At 39.7% G+C, this 20,084-nt stretch overlaps 1 protein-coding gene across 2 annotated transcripts in view; it reads right to left on the reverse strand.

The window, feature by feature from the left end:
• Positions 1 to 18,898, reverse strand: part of LOC131563850 (ras-related protein Rab-10-like) — a 32,128-nt gene extending 13,230 nt beyond the window's left edge. Inside the window, exons 1-4 of one of the 2 annotated variants that reach the window (XM_058814032.1) lie at positions 18,693 to 18,898; positions 12,726 to 12,786; positions 9,489 to 9,627; positions 1,206 to 1,295 (exon numbers count right to left, since the gene is read on the reverse strand). In XM_058814032.1, coding sequence (XP_058670015.1) covers positions 1,206 to 1,295; positions 9,489 to 9,627; positions 12,726 to 12,786; positions 18,693 to 18,852 — 450 coding nt within the window. In that variant the 5' untranslated portion in view covers positions 18,853 to 18,898. The remainder of the gene's footprint in view (positions 1 to 1,205; positions 1,296 to 9,488; positions 9,628 to 12,725; positions 12,787 to 18,692) is intronic. The other variant, XM_058814040.1, reaches the window with a different exon arrangement.
• Between the last annotated feature and the right edge of the window lie 1,186 nt (positions 18,899 to 20,084).

The raw sequence follows: 20,084 nt of genomic DNA on the forward strand, positions 1-20,084 counted from the left end.
CGGGCGAAATCTAGAAAGCAGACTCACTGGGGAGGAGGTAATGATTTCTTTCTGGAAAAAAAAAAAAAATACTACATCAAGAGGAATTTTGGTTGCATGGTTAAGGACCCAGAAGTCAGAAAATGTCATGGTTAATACCCTAAGCAAAACCCTACTACTGCCCTCTGGTGCACATGCATCCAGTGACTCTCTCGGTTTCTGACAGTGCATCTTTTGTGTGAGACTACAATGTGTATTTTTCAGCAAAAATATTATCATTATTATTATAAGGAAAAATCATTATTCCTTGTACACAGATAGGGTACATTAACACTGAAAGCATCTTGCATGTGAACTGTGAACTCTTAGGAGTGCAATGCGGTCCAAAAGTTGATCTTATTTTTTTAAAGTTTCCTAATCTGGGATTATATAATTGGCAAGAAGCTATGAGTGTGTTTTTCTTTAAACATGAGACATCATGCTTCACTCACTATGCCTGAAAGCATAACAGGAGGGCTAATTCCAAGTTCCAGAGAACACATGCATACACTTTGCAGCAGCAAAATTTACTGGTATATAGGACACGCTGTGCTGCAATATTTAATTATTATTCCAGTTTCTTCTGTCATAGCATGGCCTCTGAATTTCCTCACTGGCTCTCAGTGAGAGACTTTTGCTGTTCGCCTTAGAACAGCACTCCCCACTTATTAAGTTTTACCCCCACCCATGATCAGCAGCTAGAAACTCTACTGCAATAGAGTCAATTATATGTCACAAACACAATTTTGGGGAGCTGGATGTTCAGTATTTGTCCAGTCTTATTCAAGGCTTTTTAAGAGACAATGCAGATCACTTTGCAAAGTGCCAAAAATAGGCTGCCAAAATAGTTCTTTCACTGATGGGTGGTATCAGAAAAAGTATGCAGAATGTATTTCATTCTAATATTCTACATTACCACAGTACTCTGAAAATGCAGTCTATATAAGATTTCTGTTGTAACATCTAAAACTTTTAAGTCCATTTTAACCTTTAAAAGAAAAATTGGTATTCTGAAGAGATCAGGGAATCTTAATGTATTTCTAGCTCTCTAGAACTTCACAACTGTTCTTCTAGAGCCAAGTCCTAATAGAACTTTTGGAATTCAGGAGCTTTTTATCATTTTCAGTTTAATAGCTCAGTCACATACTAAGAAACTCAGGAGGACCCAAAGAAAGTACTAAAGATACCTTTTCTCCTTTCTGTTTTGGAACTACCCGTTCTGACTCCTTATCACACTTGTTGCCCAACAGTATTACGTCCACTTCATCACCTGCTTTCTAAAAGAGAACCAGCATTAATAAATGTCAAGTAAGAAAAAAGCAAACAAAAAAAGCCCTTCACCTAAAGTTCACACTAACCTTCAGCACTCCATTTCCTTGAAAGCAAAGGCTAAATTCTCTCATGACCTTCGTATGTGCAAACATTTTCCACCACTTATTGGGATTTGGAGGAAAACAGCAAGAATGCAAAGAGCAGGAAAAAGCTACTTGGAAGTGCCACGTATAATTTCCAACCTCTTTCATGAGATATAAAGTATATGGTGCATGGGCACCATCTTCTGATGAATGCTCCAGCTAGAGGCTACAAAGTGACTGGAAATGCCCCGAATTCACAGACACTGCCCTACTAAAAGTAATAGATTCATGGATTAGCATATGACTCTGCTCTACATCCAGCACTCACAAGTAAAAGGGAAGGAATTTGCTGCACCTGAAAGAGCACCTCTCTGTGCTTCACTTTTGCACACAGACAGTAAAATTACTTTCAAAGTGTTCAAACTCAACATAAAAGTCTGATTATTCCAAGACACTAGGAAGAAGGCAATAGATTTTAATGAAGTAAAATTTTAAAACCTCATTGATTTCAAAAGGAAGAAAAATCTACCTTTTTGACCTTGTCTCCTTCTCTGTTCCTCTAATCCACTCGCATGCTTGATGACTGTGAAATGCACTGGGTTTTTCACATCAGTGTTATTTTAAGATAAGTCATTGTAATTCTACGTGACTGGAATAATGACAAGAAAAGGGAATAATTCTGCAGCAGCATGTGGAATTTGAAAACTGATATTCATTGTGAAAATCATAACATTTAAAACTGCTTTTGGTACTTAAATGGAGGACACTGAGGGTCTCAATCTAAAAACAATTGAAGCTACTGTAGTTGATGCCATGGCTTTTATTCTGGAGGTACATGCTCCCACAGCTTCCCTGATGACTCAAAAGGCCTGGTCTCAGGCTGCAGATCTCTCTACAGGGACTTTGATGAAATCTCTGATCTCTGTCAAATGCTTAACTTTTGTAAATTTGCTATAAGACAAAATCCCCTACAACCATACACAGAAAAACCTCTATTCATTAAAGGATGAGAGAGCACTATTTTTAGTCTGTTTCTACTTTCATAACAATTTGAAGACTTCATCAGTAGGCAAAATTTAATATTAAAGGACACTGTTTCTTTTTTCTTATTCCATTCTCCTCTTAGAATCATCTAGACTTATTTCATACCTACAATTTACTAAAATGAAGTAAACTTCATAAGAGTACAAAGTAGAGGCCTAAAATAATGAAGTATTCTAACCTGGATTAATAGACCAAAACATTGGCTGTTTCGGAATGCATTGAAGCTTCACTCATTAAAATCAGTGGCTCTCCTACATAAAACCACATATATCAGTCCCAAAATAGGCTAAATAGAAAATTAAATCTCATTATGTAATCAACCTTTAATTTGGAAGTATACTGAAGGTTGATGAAGGTTTTACAAGTGACATTTGACTTCACTGCGAAGTTAATGTCTAGAGGGAAATATTTTTATACTGCATGCACAAACCAACTAAATTAATTCTGTAGCTTAATTTCTGTATTAACAGCACAAATTTTTGCAGTAGGAATGTTCTTTCTAAACAGCTTCAAACAATAACAACATTTAAATGAGGTTTGAGGTACCAGGCCTTTCAGGGAGTATTTATTACTACTACCAATCACAAAGTATTTATTTCTGCAAATAACTGCTGTTTCTACATCAATACAATGTATTAATGTATTTTCACTTTGTCTGGATCCTCCACCAAAGCACTTACGGTTCTCCTTTTTTAAAGATGGTATCTTGCAGTTTCATGCATTTAGAAAACTGAAGACTGTTAGTCAAAATTATGTCCATTTTAAATTCTGAAAACTGATTATGTAGGACGTCTTAAAAAATTAAATCAATATGTCTAGGCAGAAGTTTTACCATGTGCTCAGCTGGCATAAAAACTGCACAGATACACTGATTTCAACTGTCCAAAAATATGGCTATTCAGTGCTTCCAAAAGCTTGCTGTATATTTTCATGCTCTATTATTTATAGGTCAGGAATAAGCTTTCCAAATGCAAAATCTATAGCTAAAAAGATGAAGGCTATTTTACAGTTAAAATTCTATTATGCAAGTCAGCACTGAATAAGCTCATAGACTCAGGAAACATTTTCCCCCCATATTATGGAAAAGTACTATTAAAAATCATCAATTTCATCAAGACAGAAATATTTTTTTTCCAGATAAAGTTTTACTCCAGTATCTCAAAAAATGCCAATTTTTGGTTCACTCCCTCAGCTTTTCTTTGCATTTTAACATTTCAAAGTTCACATTTTACTGAAAGTTAAAACAAATATAATCTGAACCTGGAGAATACCTACAGTACTATATTTTGAGAAGGAAAACATCATCACTGTATTTTTCTGAAAAAAATGGAGCCAAGAGATTTACTGAGACTGACCAAGTCTTCTCAAGTATTTCTCACAGCTTGGAGCCACCATGTTTTGGCAGAAGGGTTTTTTACCCACTGGGTTCCCAGCCAGCTGGATGTGGCAGCAGCAGGAGCCAGGCTGCTCTGAGCAGTGGCCACGGGAGGGAGCAGCAGCAGAGCATCAAACTGAGCAGTGCCACATCCTGGACTCGAACACTGGACACTCACATCACAGTCCCACAGCCTCTGTAGCACACTGCTGACAGGGGCCACCCACCCATGCCCTTCACCCCACTGCTTAATGTCCACCCAGCCAGGGAAATACACAACCTCACTATGAGGCTATTCACAGAAATCAAAAATGCAAAAGCGAAAATATCTTGCTCATTCCTTGTGTATATAATTTATCTGGGGATTTGGGTGGGGTTTTTTTCAAATGTCAGGTCTTTTATTCCTACAGATTTTATTTTCCAGAAGTGCTGTGAATTTATGTGCGTATGAAAAGTAGCAGATACCTTTTCTATGAGAAAACTACACCATATCTGTACTTAGAGACTACTGGAAGAAACTATCCCTTCACTTCTTAAATGGTGAACACAGACCTACCAAGAACGATCCCAACCTCCCCTGCAGCAAACTTCCCATGACGATTATGAGCGCCTTGTATAAAGCTATCTATCCAGGGATACATCTTCCAGAACACCACATTGTCCCTTCACTGCATCTCCAGTGTGTAGCTGTGAAGGGCTGCTTGATATTGATACTCATTAATTACAGTTTGAGAAGGCAACAGAAGTTTGTCTGTAGGTCCAAACAGTGAAACTGAGAACCCATACCTGACAAATAAACTATGGGAATTCTTAAATAGTCTGTATTTGAGGAAGAAATATAGCTTTTCACATTTGAAGAAGATGTACATGGTCAAATATCAAGATGAAGGCAGAGCTGGAGCAGGCCATAAAACTGGGAAACTTCATCTTCTTATTCATTAGACAATGACACTAGAAACCTACCCTTTGCAGTATGAAAAACAATTTGTTAGAAATAGATTGTCCTCATGTCCTCATGAAAGCATCACATGAGCAGTGTTCATATTAGGATTGCCAAACATGTCTCTTCCCACATATTTTCCTAAGTGCTACCTTATGACCTCAATTACAAATGCCTGGTTTCCAGGACTTCGGTGGAAATAAATGACTGATCAAATTTACTTGTCTACTAGTAAATTTAGAATGTATTAGATATAAACCAATTTATCCCAAACCCAGGACTACAGACAAACCAATTTAATAAAATTACAAGAGCAAGAAGTTCTAATCAGAGCCATAACAACAAACCTATCTATGAACTGGGACAGTTCATTCTTTTGACATCAAGCTTTCCCACCAGAGGAAGAAAAACTGAGAAGAGTTTCTAGTCAAACTAATTTGCAAACTTGTAAAGCAGTTTGCTGTGCTGCTTTTATTTAAGTATGATGCTGAAATACAGTCTAGTCTCCCAAATGCACCAGAGGAACCAAACCAAAAAAGGCCACTGTGCGGAAATGAGAGCAACTCAATAATTCATACAGTTCATATCCTGGTTGAGGGATCACTCCTTCAGGTAGGACAAATAGAAAGTTAATGTATTAAAAAAACACTAAACTATTGTCACCAAGACTTGCTCAAGAAAAGAAAATTATCTTCTTCATGCAGAAAATTCTGTGATAGCAAACAATTTCCAACACAGAGATAATTATTAGGAGCTGGTATTGCCACCTTGATGGCCACATCAGGAGACTAGCACAATTAAAACCAATTCAAGGTATTTAGAAGTAAAGTATGACCTACCATCTATGTCAGCCATTTTTGGAGACCCAGAAGCTAATGAAGTGATTTAGCTGGCAAGGAAAACTTGCCAACTTCTAGCTAGCTTCTAGAAGCTAACTTCTAGCTAGCTTCTTGAAGTTAGCTGGTCTAGTCTTCCACTCAAAGATGGGCCAACTTCAAAATCAGGTCAGGTTGTCAGGTTGCTCAAGGCCTTGTTGAATGGGGTTTTAAGTGCCTCCTTTAAGTGATCCTCTCTGGGCACCTATTTGAACATTTGAGCCACTCTGTTGTGAGGAACCTTTTGCCAATGTTAGCTGGAATCTTGTTCAAAATACCCTGGAAAAAAACTGTTTTCTGCAAAATGATTTGGTACACAGCTGCTTATTTAATTTTCAAAGGCCAAGCAGCATCAGCCTTTCAGAGCAGGTGCATACAGTAGCTAAAAGCCAGGTCAGCAGGATGAACACTTTCACAATTTGGACATAACCTGCAATTATACAAATAAAGAATGGTTTCAGGTTCCAAAGTTATCTTCCTGCAATTACCATGCTCCTAATGAATGCATTACAAATCCAATATTCCTATATTGGACTTGCTAGTAACATCCTAAAATATTAATCTGTGTCTGAGTATATTTTTCTAGCAAGCTTTTAAAAAGTACAGATATGTTACTTAGTTCCCCCTAGTTCTGAATTCAAATTTTACAGCAATACAGACATGGAAGCATATTTGTGTCTTGTACTTCCTTGGACAATAATTCATTTTTAATAGTGAAGCTGCTGTATTCCACACTTAAACTAACTGAAATATAATGAGAACATTACTGGTAATCTGATTGTAATTGCACTGACTGGCCAGTTTTTATAAAATCAATGGGAGTTTTTAAGAATACTAAATTGCTTGGATTGTTGTTTTCAACTGTTGCAAAAATGGCTTAGCACACTGAACAGATTTTTTAAAAACTTTCTGTTTTAAAATCTTTATGTGCAAAGAACCAAAAAATGAGAGCATAATGTAATAACTGAATAGCCTCCAAAATTCCTGTTTGACTGGTTCAGGTGCAAGCTTTACACCTATTAGTCTGGTATTTAGTGAAGTCTGGATTCTCTCTGTTTCCCTTTTAAAAACTTATTTATTTTTTCTACACTTGCATAATTTAAATGGTGCTGTGGCAACAGTCATTTTAATTTTGGGTATTTGTAGGGAATTAAATACTGGTTTACATTCACAGACCAAAGCAAGTGCAAGGAATGTCACCAACCTCCAGGAAGTAATTAATTTTCATGAAATGCCCTGTCTTTTAACAGTTATTGCTTAAAAACATTTCTTTTGCAATGAATAGCCCCATATATTTTCACCAAGACACTTCAGAAATTGATATCCCACTAGGACTAAATTAAATTTTTTATTACTATCTAGCTCTATTACAACACTAATTGCTGGTTTTGAGATTGGTACAATCAATCATGCAATTTACATTCCTAGAAATTGTTTTAGACTGAGTATTTTTCCATTTTTTAAACTTTAAACTTACAGAAGTACCTTCAGATTTTAAGAATCTGAAGGTACTTCTGTAAGTACCTTCAGATTCTTAAAATCTGAAGGTACTTTAAGATTAAACAGTCTAAGTTTCAATACCTTGAGTACATTTACACGAGAGCTTTTAAAATGTCACAGGGAGCAGGCCTGTGCAAGTGTCATTTCCTGACTGACTCAATCAGATCTAAACCTTCATGGTGGCCACAGGAGCTACTCTCATCCTTCCCTCCACCCTGGCCATACAGCCCTGATACCTTCTTGCTGGTTATGGCTGTGCACTGTAGGCCACTGATCCAATCACCCTGTTAATCTAATTGAAGATGACGGGACAATATGACCCCACTGGAGCCAGTGTGAAGCCAGAACAATATTCTATGTTGAAAGACAGATAGATAGATAGATAGACAGACAGACAGACAGATGGATAGATGGATGATAGCTAGACAGACAGAAAAGGATATATGCAGGTAATCTACATTTTCAGTTTCAGGTAACAGTAAAATTCCTATCATACTGTTTGCTGAGCTAAATCTATGTTAGCCATGAAACTGTACAACCAGTGGCATATCTGGCTGTGACTTTTGTTTGGCCAACAGAAGAAAGGCGCATGCTTTTTTTAAAAAAGTAAAAAACAGATGTGTTAGTTTAAAGTTTGTGCAGACAAGCCAATAAGAATATTGTGTCATTGAATCTCCTTTGTAACACACTACTGAAGTTAGGCTTTGTTACCACTAAGACTTTTAAGATGCCTCTAAGGTCAAGAACAATGATTTACTAGGTTACCAGAGTAATGTTTTTAAAAATGAGATAATGTGCATGTAATGTTTTCCTAAGGGTATAAGATATCCCATATATATACTATTAGATATATGATCATGTGTAATTCATTAATTCAGCTGTATACTGAGGCTGTGAAGGGAGAAAATAATGCATTTGATGGTTTTATTTCAAGCCCCCTTTCCCAAGATGAAAAGCCTCCTTTCCCATCCATCCCCACCAAATCACAAGAGTATTAAAAAACTTGCCTTAAACTTTACTTGATTTTGATCAATGGAGAGCACTACCTTGCTTGTATTCTTACACCACCTTCCACAAACATACTAACTACAAACTGCTGTGCTACTGCTGAGGGGCAATACCACTGCTCCTTACAGCCTCCTCAGGAGGGAAAGTAGAGAGAATGATACTGATCTTTTTTCCCAGGTATCAAGAGACAGGACACATGGGAATGGCTCCAGGTTGTGCCAGGGATATTCAGACTGGACATTGGGAAGCATTTCTTTACTAAGCCAGTGGTCAAACACTGGAACAGGCTTCCTAGAGAGATGGTCAATTCCCCAAGCCAAATTAAGAGGCATCTGGAAAATGCTCTTTATAATATAATTTAACTTTTGGTCAGTGCTTAAGTGGTTGGGCACCTGGACTAGATGATCATTGAAGGTCCCTTACAGCTGAACTATTCTAGTCTAAAACTGCCTTGCCTCTACCTAATAGAGAACACATTCAGAGAGACCTACCAAAAAAGACTTGGAATACAGGGTTAGAGTCAGCTGAATGATCTCCTGTCTAAGGGCTTGCCCAGTCCCTTCACACTGTTTCCAGACACTCATCTTCTGGTCTTCCCACTCTTACTGGTTTACCCTCCTGCAGCTCCAGTAAGTGTCAGACCTTTCTATGAGCCTTTCAAACTCACTAATAGAGCAGAAAAACCACTCAGCTTCTTTTGCTGTGTTAGTTTTCTACCACATTAGGAAGTCAGAGCGAAGCACAGAGGGCTCAGACAAGCTCCAGTGGAACACATACCCTGTCTGGCAGCCATGTGCTGTTGAATCACTTCCCATGTCACATGAAAGCACGTATTCCTGACTGCAGCACCACGAGCAGCTGAGCTAACCAAACAGCCTCCCACCCCACTTCCTCCCTCTTGAAACCATCCTCTCCAGGAATATGCAGCAAGGACAAAGAGGATATTTAATTCCTTTGATCTTGGGATGAGGTAACTACACTGAAGTAATGAAATTAGGAAAGGGAAATCACTGGCTGTGATACAGAATTTTGATATGGAATCTAATTAAAATCCCAGGATGAGCTCGTGCAGATATCTATGCATAGCCACACCAGTGATGAGAGCACCACAATACAGCATGCACAAAGAGGGACTGGAAGCTATGTTTTAGAAGTACTTCAGAAAACATTCCTCCATCAACATGGGCTTGCCTAAATGTAAACCATGTTCCAGTTTCAGATGACAGTAATTCTACTATCATACTGTGTGCTGAGTTAAATGCAAGAAATTCTGATTAGAAACATACAGGAACAAGAATACCTCTCATGCAGTCGTTTAAAATGACACATTAATTACCTTCATTTAGTGATCAATTGCTGACAGATATATTTACCTCATATATGTCATTTATCCAGATTGTTATACTTTGAAAACTCTTCAGATTCGTGATGTCGTATACGAGAACAAAGCCTTGTGCACCACGGAAATAGCTGGTACTAAGTGTGTGGAACCGTTCCTGGCCAGCAGTATCCCTGAAGGAAATTGTGACAAATCACACACATACAAACAAACGAACAAACAAAAAAGAGATTATCAGACTGCAGAACCCCCAAAAAAGATTACTTTACTTTAAGGAGTATTGTTCAAATTTTAAATTACGTACTCTAACATGAAAGGAAAAAGAAAAAACACGGATGACAGAAAATCTGGGTGCCAGATATAGCAATTAAAAGGAATACACTGGAAATTCATTCTGTATGATACAGCCCTACTAGGGAAGCCAAGCCAGTGGCTGAAACCTGAGAGTAATGTCAAGTCCACCATTCCTTCTTTATATAAATAATTCAGGTGATAAAAAGATAAGATGTCAGATGACATCCCTATATTTTGACAACCCCTTTCTCAACTGTGATACAAACAACAACCTGGTTTAGATGGAAGACAGGTTTTGGGAAAAGCCATAAAATATAAGGATATGCTCATTCTTACATGTAATGCCAAAACTTGAGGAAACAAAGACAAATGGGATCCCTCAATCTGCTTCAGGAGATGTTGGCTACAAAGCACCATCCCTGAAATGTTTCTACACTACTACACCAAGCAAGAGGAACAAATGAGACAAGCTCCAAGCTTTGTCCCAGTCCCAGAGACATGACATCACTGGCATGAGTGAAACCTGATGGGAAATAAAATTACCAAGGAAGGTGCATGGCCAGTGGAAGCAAAGTCAGGTGACATGGAAAGAATACAGAGATTCTGTCTGCCATGTAGGGAGAAACTCTGTGTGGAGTTGAAGCTGGCAGAAACATGGGAGACAAAAATTATTTTCAAATATATGAATGGCAAAAGGCAGTGTAGAAATAACATGAGCTCTTTACAGGATGAGAATGATCACCTCACCTAGAGGGACATGGACAAGCAGAGGTGTTTAATGTATTCTTTGTCTTCAACACAGCTCTGACAGACCAAGGGGGTCTCAGCACCCTGAGCTGGAGGACCATGACTGTGTGAATGATCAACACCCAGTTGATCCTGAAATTGTTCTGCTTCTCCAGCTGAATCCCTGCAAACCCATGAGGCCTGATGGAATTCATCTGAGAATTCTCAAAAAGCTGGCTGATGTCATCACAAAGCCTCCCTTGGTTTTTAAGCAGTCTTGGGAGTCTGGAGAGGTCCCAGCTGACTGGAAGCTGGGTAAAGCTGTCACAGTTTTCAAGAAGGGCAAGACCCTGGAAACTACAGGCCTGTCAGTCTCACTTCAGTGCCCAGTAAAATAATGAAAAATATTATTCTGTGAGATAAACCTGCACGACAACACAGTCACTGGCCACAGACAGCACAGCATGCCGAAGTCCTGCTTGTTGAACCTGACTTCCTTCTCTAGAATGGTAATCCACCTAGTTGATCTAGGAAAGCCAACAGATACGATCTCATTGAACTTCAGCAAAACTTTTGGTACTGTCTGTCACAGTACCCTCCAGACCAAATGTCCAGCACAGAGCTGGACAGCCACGCTCAGTGATGGGTGAGCTGCTGGCTCACAGGCTGGGGACAAAGGTTACAGTGAATGGGGTGATCAGGCTGGGGTCTGGTCACCGGTGGGGTTCTGCAGGGCTCCATCCTCAGCCCACTGCTCTTCAACATCTTCATTAACCACTGGGATGCAGGATTCAAAGGGACATCAAGTTTGCCAAAGATACTAAATTGGGAGAAGCTGTTGACTCCCTCCAGAGCAGAGAGACCCTGCAGAGAGACCTGGACAAATGAGAGGACTGGGCAATCACCAACTGCACAAAGTTTAACAAGGGCAAGTGCCGGGTTCTGCACCTGGGATGGGGCAATCCTGGTTCTGTGTGCAGACTGGGGAATGACTTGCTGGAAGGCAGGGCTGCAGAAAGGGACCTGGGGGTCCTGGTCACTGGCAATTTGAACCAGCAGTGCCCTGGCAGCCAGGAGGGCCAAGCATGTCCTGCAGTGCATCAGGCACAACAGCACCAGCCAGGCATGGGAGCGGATTGTCCTGCTCTGTGCACTGGGGCAGCCTCACCTCAAGTGCTGGGGGCAGTTTTGGATACCACAATATAAAAAAGGCATTAAACTCTTAGAGAGAATCCAAAGGAGAGCCATGATAACAGGGGAAGCCATACAAGGAGTCTTGGAGGTCACTTGGTTTGTTCAGCCTGGAGGAGACTGAAGGGAGACCTCATTGCAGTCCAATTTCCTCACAAGGGGAAGCAGAGGGGCATGTGCCAATCTCTTCACTCTCATGACCAGTGACAGGACTTGAGGACATGGCCTGAAGCTGAGTCAGGGGCAGGCAGGCTGGCTATCAGGAAAAGGTTTTTCACCCAGAGAAAAACCTTTGTCACCTATTGACCATGACGAAAGTTCAAGAAGCATTTGAACAATGTTCTCAGGCACACGGTGTGATTCTTGGTGCCCTGTGCAAGGCCAGAAGTCAGACTTAATGATCCTGATGGTTCCCTTCCAACTCAGCATATTCTGTGATTCTATGAATTATGCCTTAAGAAAACTATAAACAAGCCTCTATTATTTTTGCATTAAAGCCTGAGATGAAATAAGTGCAGATCAAATACTGGTCAGATAATTCGTACACAGATTTACTCCTTGACAAGTTAAATACTGGTATATAGAGATAATCTTTAGTACTAGATGCCTGGAGAGCCAGGTGTCAGAAGCTCTACATAACCTTTAGAAAAATTTCAAAACCATAAAGAGTGCACATTCCCAAAGATTCCTCTTATCAAAAGTAATTTTTCTTGTTGACCCTTTTGAACATATATTTGATGGGCAATGAAATGTAACATCTTCTTGCTTTGTCACTTTCCTCAATGCTCCTACACAATTAAATACACTTCAAAGGGATCACAGACCTGCACTTGTTTGCATGCTGCAAGTTTTATTGCTAATGCAACCCGGTGACAGCCCTCTTTTTAATGTACATTAGTTGTTGCAAAAAAATAATACTCTCCCAGGCTAAATTCAATTTTTAAAATTTTCTAGTAGGAGCAACTGCACATTATGAAGTCACACAATTCAAAGTAGATGAGATTTTTCACGTCACAATGCAATTTAGTTCATTTCTTTTGTGATACTAATTAAAACTTACCATATTTGAAGTTTCACTCTTGTATCATTAAACATTACTGGCTTTACTTTAAAATCAATGCCTAGAAGAAAAAAGGAAAATCTGTAACATTTCTCATAATAACATGGATTCTCTTTGAAGATTGTTTTTTAACTCTAGTTATCATGCAATTTTAAACAGAAAGTGAAAAGGAACAATACCATAGAAAGAATAACTAGCCAACCACATACACTCAAAATGGAAGCTTTAAAAGGAAATTATTCACTACTGAGTGCCAATACATTGCACAAATACAATAGAAACCAATGCCAATACCAAGCAAAGAAAGGGCAGGTCAAAGCAAAGGTGAAGATACTCTGAAACTACAATTAAGTATTACCATGGATTGGCAAGGGACATGACAGCAGTTTCATGGCCTATGCACAGCAGCACATTGTGCAAATACACTGGTAATTTTCAAGAGCATGGCAGCTATGAGTGGGAAGGTAAAAATGCTTACAAAGCAGCTGTCACATGTGCAACACAATTTTTCTGTCCTTACTTCCAAATCCCTAAAAAAATATCCAGGTGTACATGAGCAGAAATAGGACTGGCCTGTACACATTAAATGCAAAGCCAAACATACATGGGATTTGATTCAAAATTAAGAGGAATGGCTCTACAGGCTAAATCAGATCCAGAAAGCCAATGCTAAAAGCAAGCATTGACACTTAAAATCAATTCACACTACGTACACTACAGATCCTTCCTCAAATATATTTTCCTTATGATTGACAGTGTTTTCCTTTATTGAATTGTCAAATTAGTACTCCAGATGTGTTAGATGATATCTAGATTTATGAGCTGTTGAAGTTCCAGTTCTAAAATTAGAATCTGCCAGCTATCACTGGTATCTTACAGTGACATATTTTTGCAGAGTAAAGCATTGTTTCTCCTATTACTTCATTGTTTGAAATACCATTTGATAATTTCCATGACTGCTTTTGTCCCCCACTGAAAAACAATTGGGCTTCTTTTGTCAATTATAGTAAATGAAGTTAAGGTAACATTGTGACAGCTGACCATACTGTATGGGCAAAATTCCATAAGATCAAACTACAGCTACTTAAAATGACATTGTCTTTACACCAGTAGTAATGTCATTTGAAGGAACCAAACAGATTGAAAAATCACAAAAATTTTAAGTTGATACCACTGAACTGACTTCTGTAAGAATGTGCAAGCCAAATTACTTTATCAAAGGAAAGTGCCCATGGCAGCAAACCAAAAATGGAGAGGAAATACTCCCTTCCTTTTTACTGACAGATGTATTGTGCACAAAATTTTGACAAGTACACTCTCACATGCATGCACTCACATGCACTTTCAATGCTATTACCATTTTTTTGTGTGTATGTGGTAAGGGACTTGAGGTGGATTTTAAAAATTATTATGATAATCATGTCCTCCACTTGATGAATTTTCATTGAAGCTTCAATGAAAAGGAAAGACGAAATAATATAATTGCTATTGGTAATTAGTATTACACAAAGCTTCCTTGATGGAACTAATATTGTCAGAAGGAAATGTGATTTAAGTAAAATTTGCTCATGTAAGGTGAAATTCCAACGTGATGGAAAACATTTGCTCCTGAAATTCACATGGTTTTGTTTAATTATCTGCATTATTTTCTACAATTGATGTTGAAGCAGTTGAGAGGGACAGAGTATACACTGGGAGGCTGGAATGTCACTTACAAATGGTGCATTGGGAACACAGCAAAAAATTATATTCCAGACAGGGATTACCACAAATATAGGGAAAAGTTCTTATTTGACATACATTTTAATAATAAATTGCTATAAGCTTTTTTTAAAAAATTGTAAAAAGGGAAGCAGAGTGCTGAATCAGACTAAAACTTAATCTAAATTAAAATCAGGCATATTGACTTCTTAAGTCAACTTCAAAATTTATTGACCTAAAAGGTCAATGAATGTTAGTGAAAAACAGAAGTCAATATGTTCTGCATGCATGAATTGTTCATGTCTTTATATGAAATTTCCAGCAAACTTAGCAAATTGGAAAGACAGAAAAGAAAAATGAGATACACAATGCCAAAGACAGCTCACAGATTTCAGATGCTTTTAAGGCCTACCTGGTATATAACCTGATCAACATAACAAAGCAAGCATTGATTACAGCTCTTGAGATAAATGTTATTGGAATGCAACAGCATGTACTTGCTTCTTTTAAGCTGTCAAATAAAACCAAGAAGGAATGATGCTGTGTGCAAGCTCTAATTCTGGTTATTTCCAACTTTTATAGCCATGAAAATTTATTTTCTTTATATTCCAAAGAGTAAATAATGCCCATACTAGGACTGAAGCACCTTAAAGACAATTAAATCTAGAAAGCATAAAAATAGTGAGCCACAGGGTAATTCAGCTGTGAAATGCCCCTCTCTTCCCTCCCTCTGGCCAACTGCAGAAGTCCTCTTCAAAGAGGTCTTTTGCAGCTGGCTTGGAAAATCACAGAACACTTTGCACCCAAAAAGAGTTGGTGGGCTCCCAACAGAAAATGCTCAATAACGTATGCCTATCCAAAGAAAATGCAAGTTTGAGTAGCTTAGCAGGACACAAGAGTGAAAACATGGGCAGAGGGTAGTGAATGCCCTTGTGCAGGTTCTACCCAGCCCACTGCCTGTCATACAGCATCTCCAACTCCAGGAACAGGGAAGCAGTTCCTAGCAGCTCCTGTGCCCAAACTGGGCAAGGGCTCAGTGAGATGTGGTGGGTTGTTACTCCTGTTACTCCTAACCCATATTTAACCCCTCCTAGTTGCTGGTGCATTACTTGCATCAGATTCTTTTCTGAACACATCAAGCAATGCCTGAAGAGACATGTCTGAGCAGTCACAAGTACTGATAATTCCTGGTTTGCTGAAAAAAGAAACTCATTGGATAAGATGGTTTGTTAGTAAAACAAAGAGTGACAAAAATATCCAGTTTTGTTAAAAAAAATTAGTATGTGGATTGCTACTGGCATTCTTAACACAAAGCACATTTACCTTCAATATGGTTCATTTTTGTTGATTACTTTATTCCCTTCTAAAGTAAATATCTGGGAATCTACATAGACTTTTTAATCCAAATGTTGAAGTTTTACCGCTTTCAACTATAACAGATTTGGGAGGACTCACAGCTCTGCAGAAATGTTTCTCACAGAAAACACAGGTGCTGAATACAGCAACCATAACACAGCAAAATAACCTCACAGCCTGTGAGATCACAGTTCTGTTAACTGGTATACAAGGAGGTCCTGCTGTTCACAAACCTCTATGAATTTATAAGCAATACTATTGTTTAAACAAAACCATTTATTCTTTACAATCTATTCATAATACAATGCATCCACCTTATGATGCATGTAAGTTTAATTAGAAAACTGTAACTGCTGATAATTTTTCCAAACTATGTCATTGAAGAGGAGGAAGGGCACCCAGCCTTGAGTATTTAAGTGCTGCATTAAAATCTTTCAATGAAAGTTTACAGTGGATGTATCTTTTGCATTTTCTCATAGAATACATAATTTTAGAAACTACCAGAGCCTACTACAAAATGCTTGTCTGGTTTTTTCTCCCTTGCAATAACACTAAGATCTCTCCTAGTAACACAAATCTGTGATTCATGATGACATAAAAATGAGACTTTCAACAACCTTTTAACTTCTGTGCCTATGACCCTCTGCCACCAAGGAAGGGGATGGCACATGATCTTGTCAGGGAACTCAGGAAGTTGCAAGACTGCACAGTCAGGATAATCTTCCCTCTACTCAAATCACTGTTTCAATTGGACAGGTGAACTGAAAAATCACCTGAGAGCAGTTGAGCATTTAATAGGCTGTACAACAGAAAGGAATCATTTGACTGAGACGCCTGATGAAGCAGGCATCCAAATAAAACCAGTTATTTATTCCAATGGTTATCAACAGTGAGGAAGGAGACATCACAAACTGAGAAAGACACTATGTGTCTTCTTCCTTTACATCACTAGGAGCTACAATCTCTAGGGCATCCTCTCCATTGCAGCTGTCTCCAGGAAGAAGGAACCTTCCACTTCCAACATTACTCTTTTGGAAGACACCACGCATAATCCCACTTGTTTTCAAAGTCCCAGCACTAAAACACATGGTAAAATGGAATTAAATGGAACACAGTATTTCAGAAATAACTTTAAAAACATATTCAGGTAGCAAATACCATGTTTGGATTATTCATTAACATTCCAGATAAGCGTTTTTAAAAAAAAGTTTTTAAATATCTCAATAATAGGTGTCACTAATGAAACTAAAGAGATTAATCTTAGTCCATAAACTGTCACAAAAACTATTATCTTCACTATTCCTTGAAATAGTTCAAGTCACAACTTGGGAAATACATACTTAATAGCATATAAAAGTTTTTTGAATCTGCAGTGGACTGAATCAGGTGTAAAAGAAATTACATCTCAAAATAGTCATCTCATGGTCAGGAATCTCCATGTAAACCACATCAACAAAGCTGTTATTTATTTTTACAGCCATTCTTTGGGGTTTCTTGCTAAGCCTGGCAACAAGTTGCCTATTATTAGGATCAATTTCCTGACCTTACTGTTGCACTCTTCCCTCTTTGTCTGTGCTGGTATCAGAAACTGCTTTGTAAGAAAGGGCAAGAAAATAAAAAGTGGTTAAAGTTCAGCCATTCTTATGTGGGCAGGTCAAATCATCTTGTGTACATTAAGTATTCCCTGAACCAACTACTGCCACAGCTACTGTCTGGTATTTAATTCCACTATGACAACTCCTTCCAGATTGAAAGATGTGTAAATGAACTATGCATATTCCAAATGCAGTAATACACAATTTCCTGGCATAATTTAGTTTTTTTCTTCAAAATCAAATCAAATCTAATAAAAGAAAAAAATATTCTTACACACAAACTCTTAAAAATCAAAATTTCCCAATGAGGATTTGGGAAAATGTCCACAGCAAATCATACCACTGTGCTCATAAAACACATCTTCATGCTGGAGACAAGGATTTCAGCACATGGACAGGGCAGTGGGGAGCTCCCCATCACCCACCAGCTGCAGCATGCCAGCACAGAACAGACATGGTCTGGCAGGGTTAATGATTTCCATCATTGCAACAGCTCTGCTTTAATCATCATGCACGCTGCTAACTACAGTAGAAGATATCCTTAAGCTATTAAAATTATAAACACAAAGTCCTTTCTAGCCTGAAATATTGATGAAATGGGCTCTTTTTACTGACATCTGACACCTCTCTGAGGTTGGTACCTGCAAGGAGGCTGTAGCCAGATGGGGATCGGCCTCTTCTCTCAGGCTACAAGTGACAAGACAAGAGAAATTAGCCTCAAGCTGTGCCAGGGAAGGTTTAGGTTGGACATTAGGAAGAATTTCTTCACAAAAAGCATGATTAGACATTGGCATGGGCTGCCCAGGGACGTGGTGGAGTCACCCTGGAGGTGTTTAACTCTTGGTTGTTATTTCCAACTTTTCAGTGAACGGCCTGTTTGACATGGCAGTGTTTGGTCACAGGTTGGTCCCGATGTGACCAGAGGCCATTTCCAGCCTAGCTGATCCGGGGCTCTGTACGGTTTTCTCTGCACCTGCACCGATGTACAGCAGCAGGGCCTCAGTGGGCAGTAAGAAGGAACAAGTCTTCAAAAGTTTACCCCAGGAGCAGGTTCCCAACGCCCAGACGAGCAGCAAGGACAGTGTAACCAGCCAGCTCTTGGCAGTGGCTCTGGAGCCAGCGTGACACACGTCCTGACACCCCGGCAAAGGTTTAAGCCGCTGGAGGCGGCTGCAGACCTGCACAACTCAGCGCCCGGAGGTTTGACACGTCCTGACAGCGCCGGTCCTGCGAGTGCCAGCCGCGGGCACCGGGAGGGGAGGGCGAGGGGCGGCAGCGAGGCGGGGGGAGGCGCACGGAGCAGGCGGGCACTCACCGATCGTGGCCATGTACGAAGTGGCGGGAGAACCGGCGGGAGGCGAGCCGGGCTCGATGTACCTGCGCACGATGGAGGTCTTCCCCACGCAGGACTCTCCGGCCATCACGATTTTCACCAGCAGCGGCCGCGACTCCGCGGCCGGGCCCAGCCTCGCCATGGCGGGCGCCGAGTGCCGGCCGGGCCGGGCCGCGCCGGGGCGGGGCGGGAGCGGGCTCGGAGCCACCTCAGCGCCAGCCACTGCCCCGCGCCCGCGTTATGAAATTATGCAAAGATACTCCCCTTTTTTTGTTGTTTTTTAAAGAAGTTTCATCACCAGGGAGGAAGCGGGGAACTTCCATAACCCCCATGACGCTTCCCCCGTGAAGTACGGAAATAAACAGTCTGGTTTCACATTGCTTCCTAGCATTAGGTCAGAGGCAGGGGAAACAGGTTTTAAGAATTTCCTCTTTTTCACTTTTAATTTATTGTCATCTGACAGTCAAAGTGACCTGTAACACACACACATACACAAAGCCCAAACCAAAAAACCCCATATCAGCAGTGTAGTTTTGCTGCACGTGTGTCTGGATATTTTTTTTGCCAGAATCCCACATTGTCCAGATTATAAGGCCGTAGCTATTTGCCAGCATGGGCAGGGAACTCATCCAGTGTCATAAATTTAGAAACAGGATATATTTGAATGAAAAGTGCTAATGTATGTTTGCAAATATTTGTGTCTATCTAGGCCTGCAATGACTTCCCATGGGATTTCACCTTCAACCCTTCAAGCAACAACTTGATGACTTTATGTATCAGAGCTGTAGATGTGACACATTGGATTTCTGTGGAGGACAATATAAGATTCAGTGAGCTCCACCTAGCATGATTCAGAATGACAAAAGCAGGACCATCAAGGTTGGAAGAGCCCTTTGGGGTCATCCAGCCCTATCATCAACCCAGCACTGCCACTGTAACCCCCAAACCACTAAACTCTATCACCAGGACCAGATACAGACGCCTCTTAAGTACCTCCAGGGATGCTGACTCCACAAATGTCCCCTTATCAAAGGCCAAGTATTATTTCAGGTTTATGTCTCCCTCACCCCCCACACCAACCTGCACCTCAGCTTGGTCTTGGTTAGCTTTAGGACTTTGTAGTAGAAAATCTCCAAAGGATGTCATCAACCTTTTTCTCAGTAACATTTCCTTCATTGCTGGAAAAATGAGAATTTTTGTGACAGGCTGAGAAATAAGGAGTAGGAAACAACAGATGAAATCAACTGCTGAGTTTGGTGGGCTTTTTAGGAATGATCTCTGAAACGTGCAAAAACCCCAATGCTAGAAAAAAAGGCATCAGTTAAAGTGTTTCCATTAGGGACAGAGTAAGGTTGTGTATTGAGGACTCTTAAT

Source organism: Ammospiza caudacuta, chromosome 1 (genome assembly GCF_027887145.1).
Source record: "Ammospiza caudacuta isolate bAmmCau1 chromosome 1, bAmmCau1.pri, whole genome shotgun sequence".
Taxonomy (NCBI): Eukaryota; Metazoa; Chordata; class Aves; order Passeriformes; family Passerellidae; genus Ammospiza; species Ammospiza caudacuta.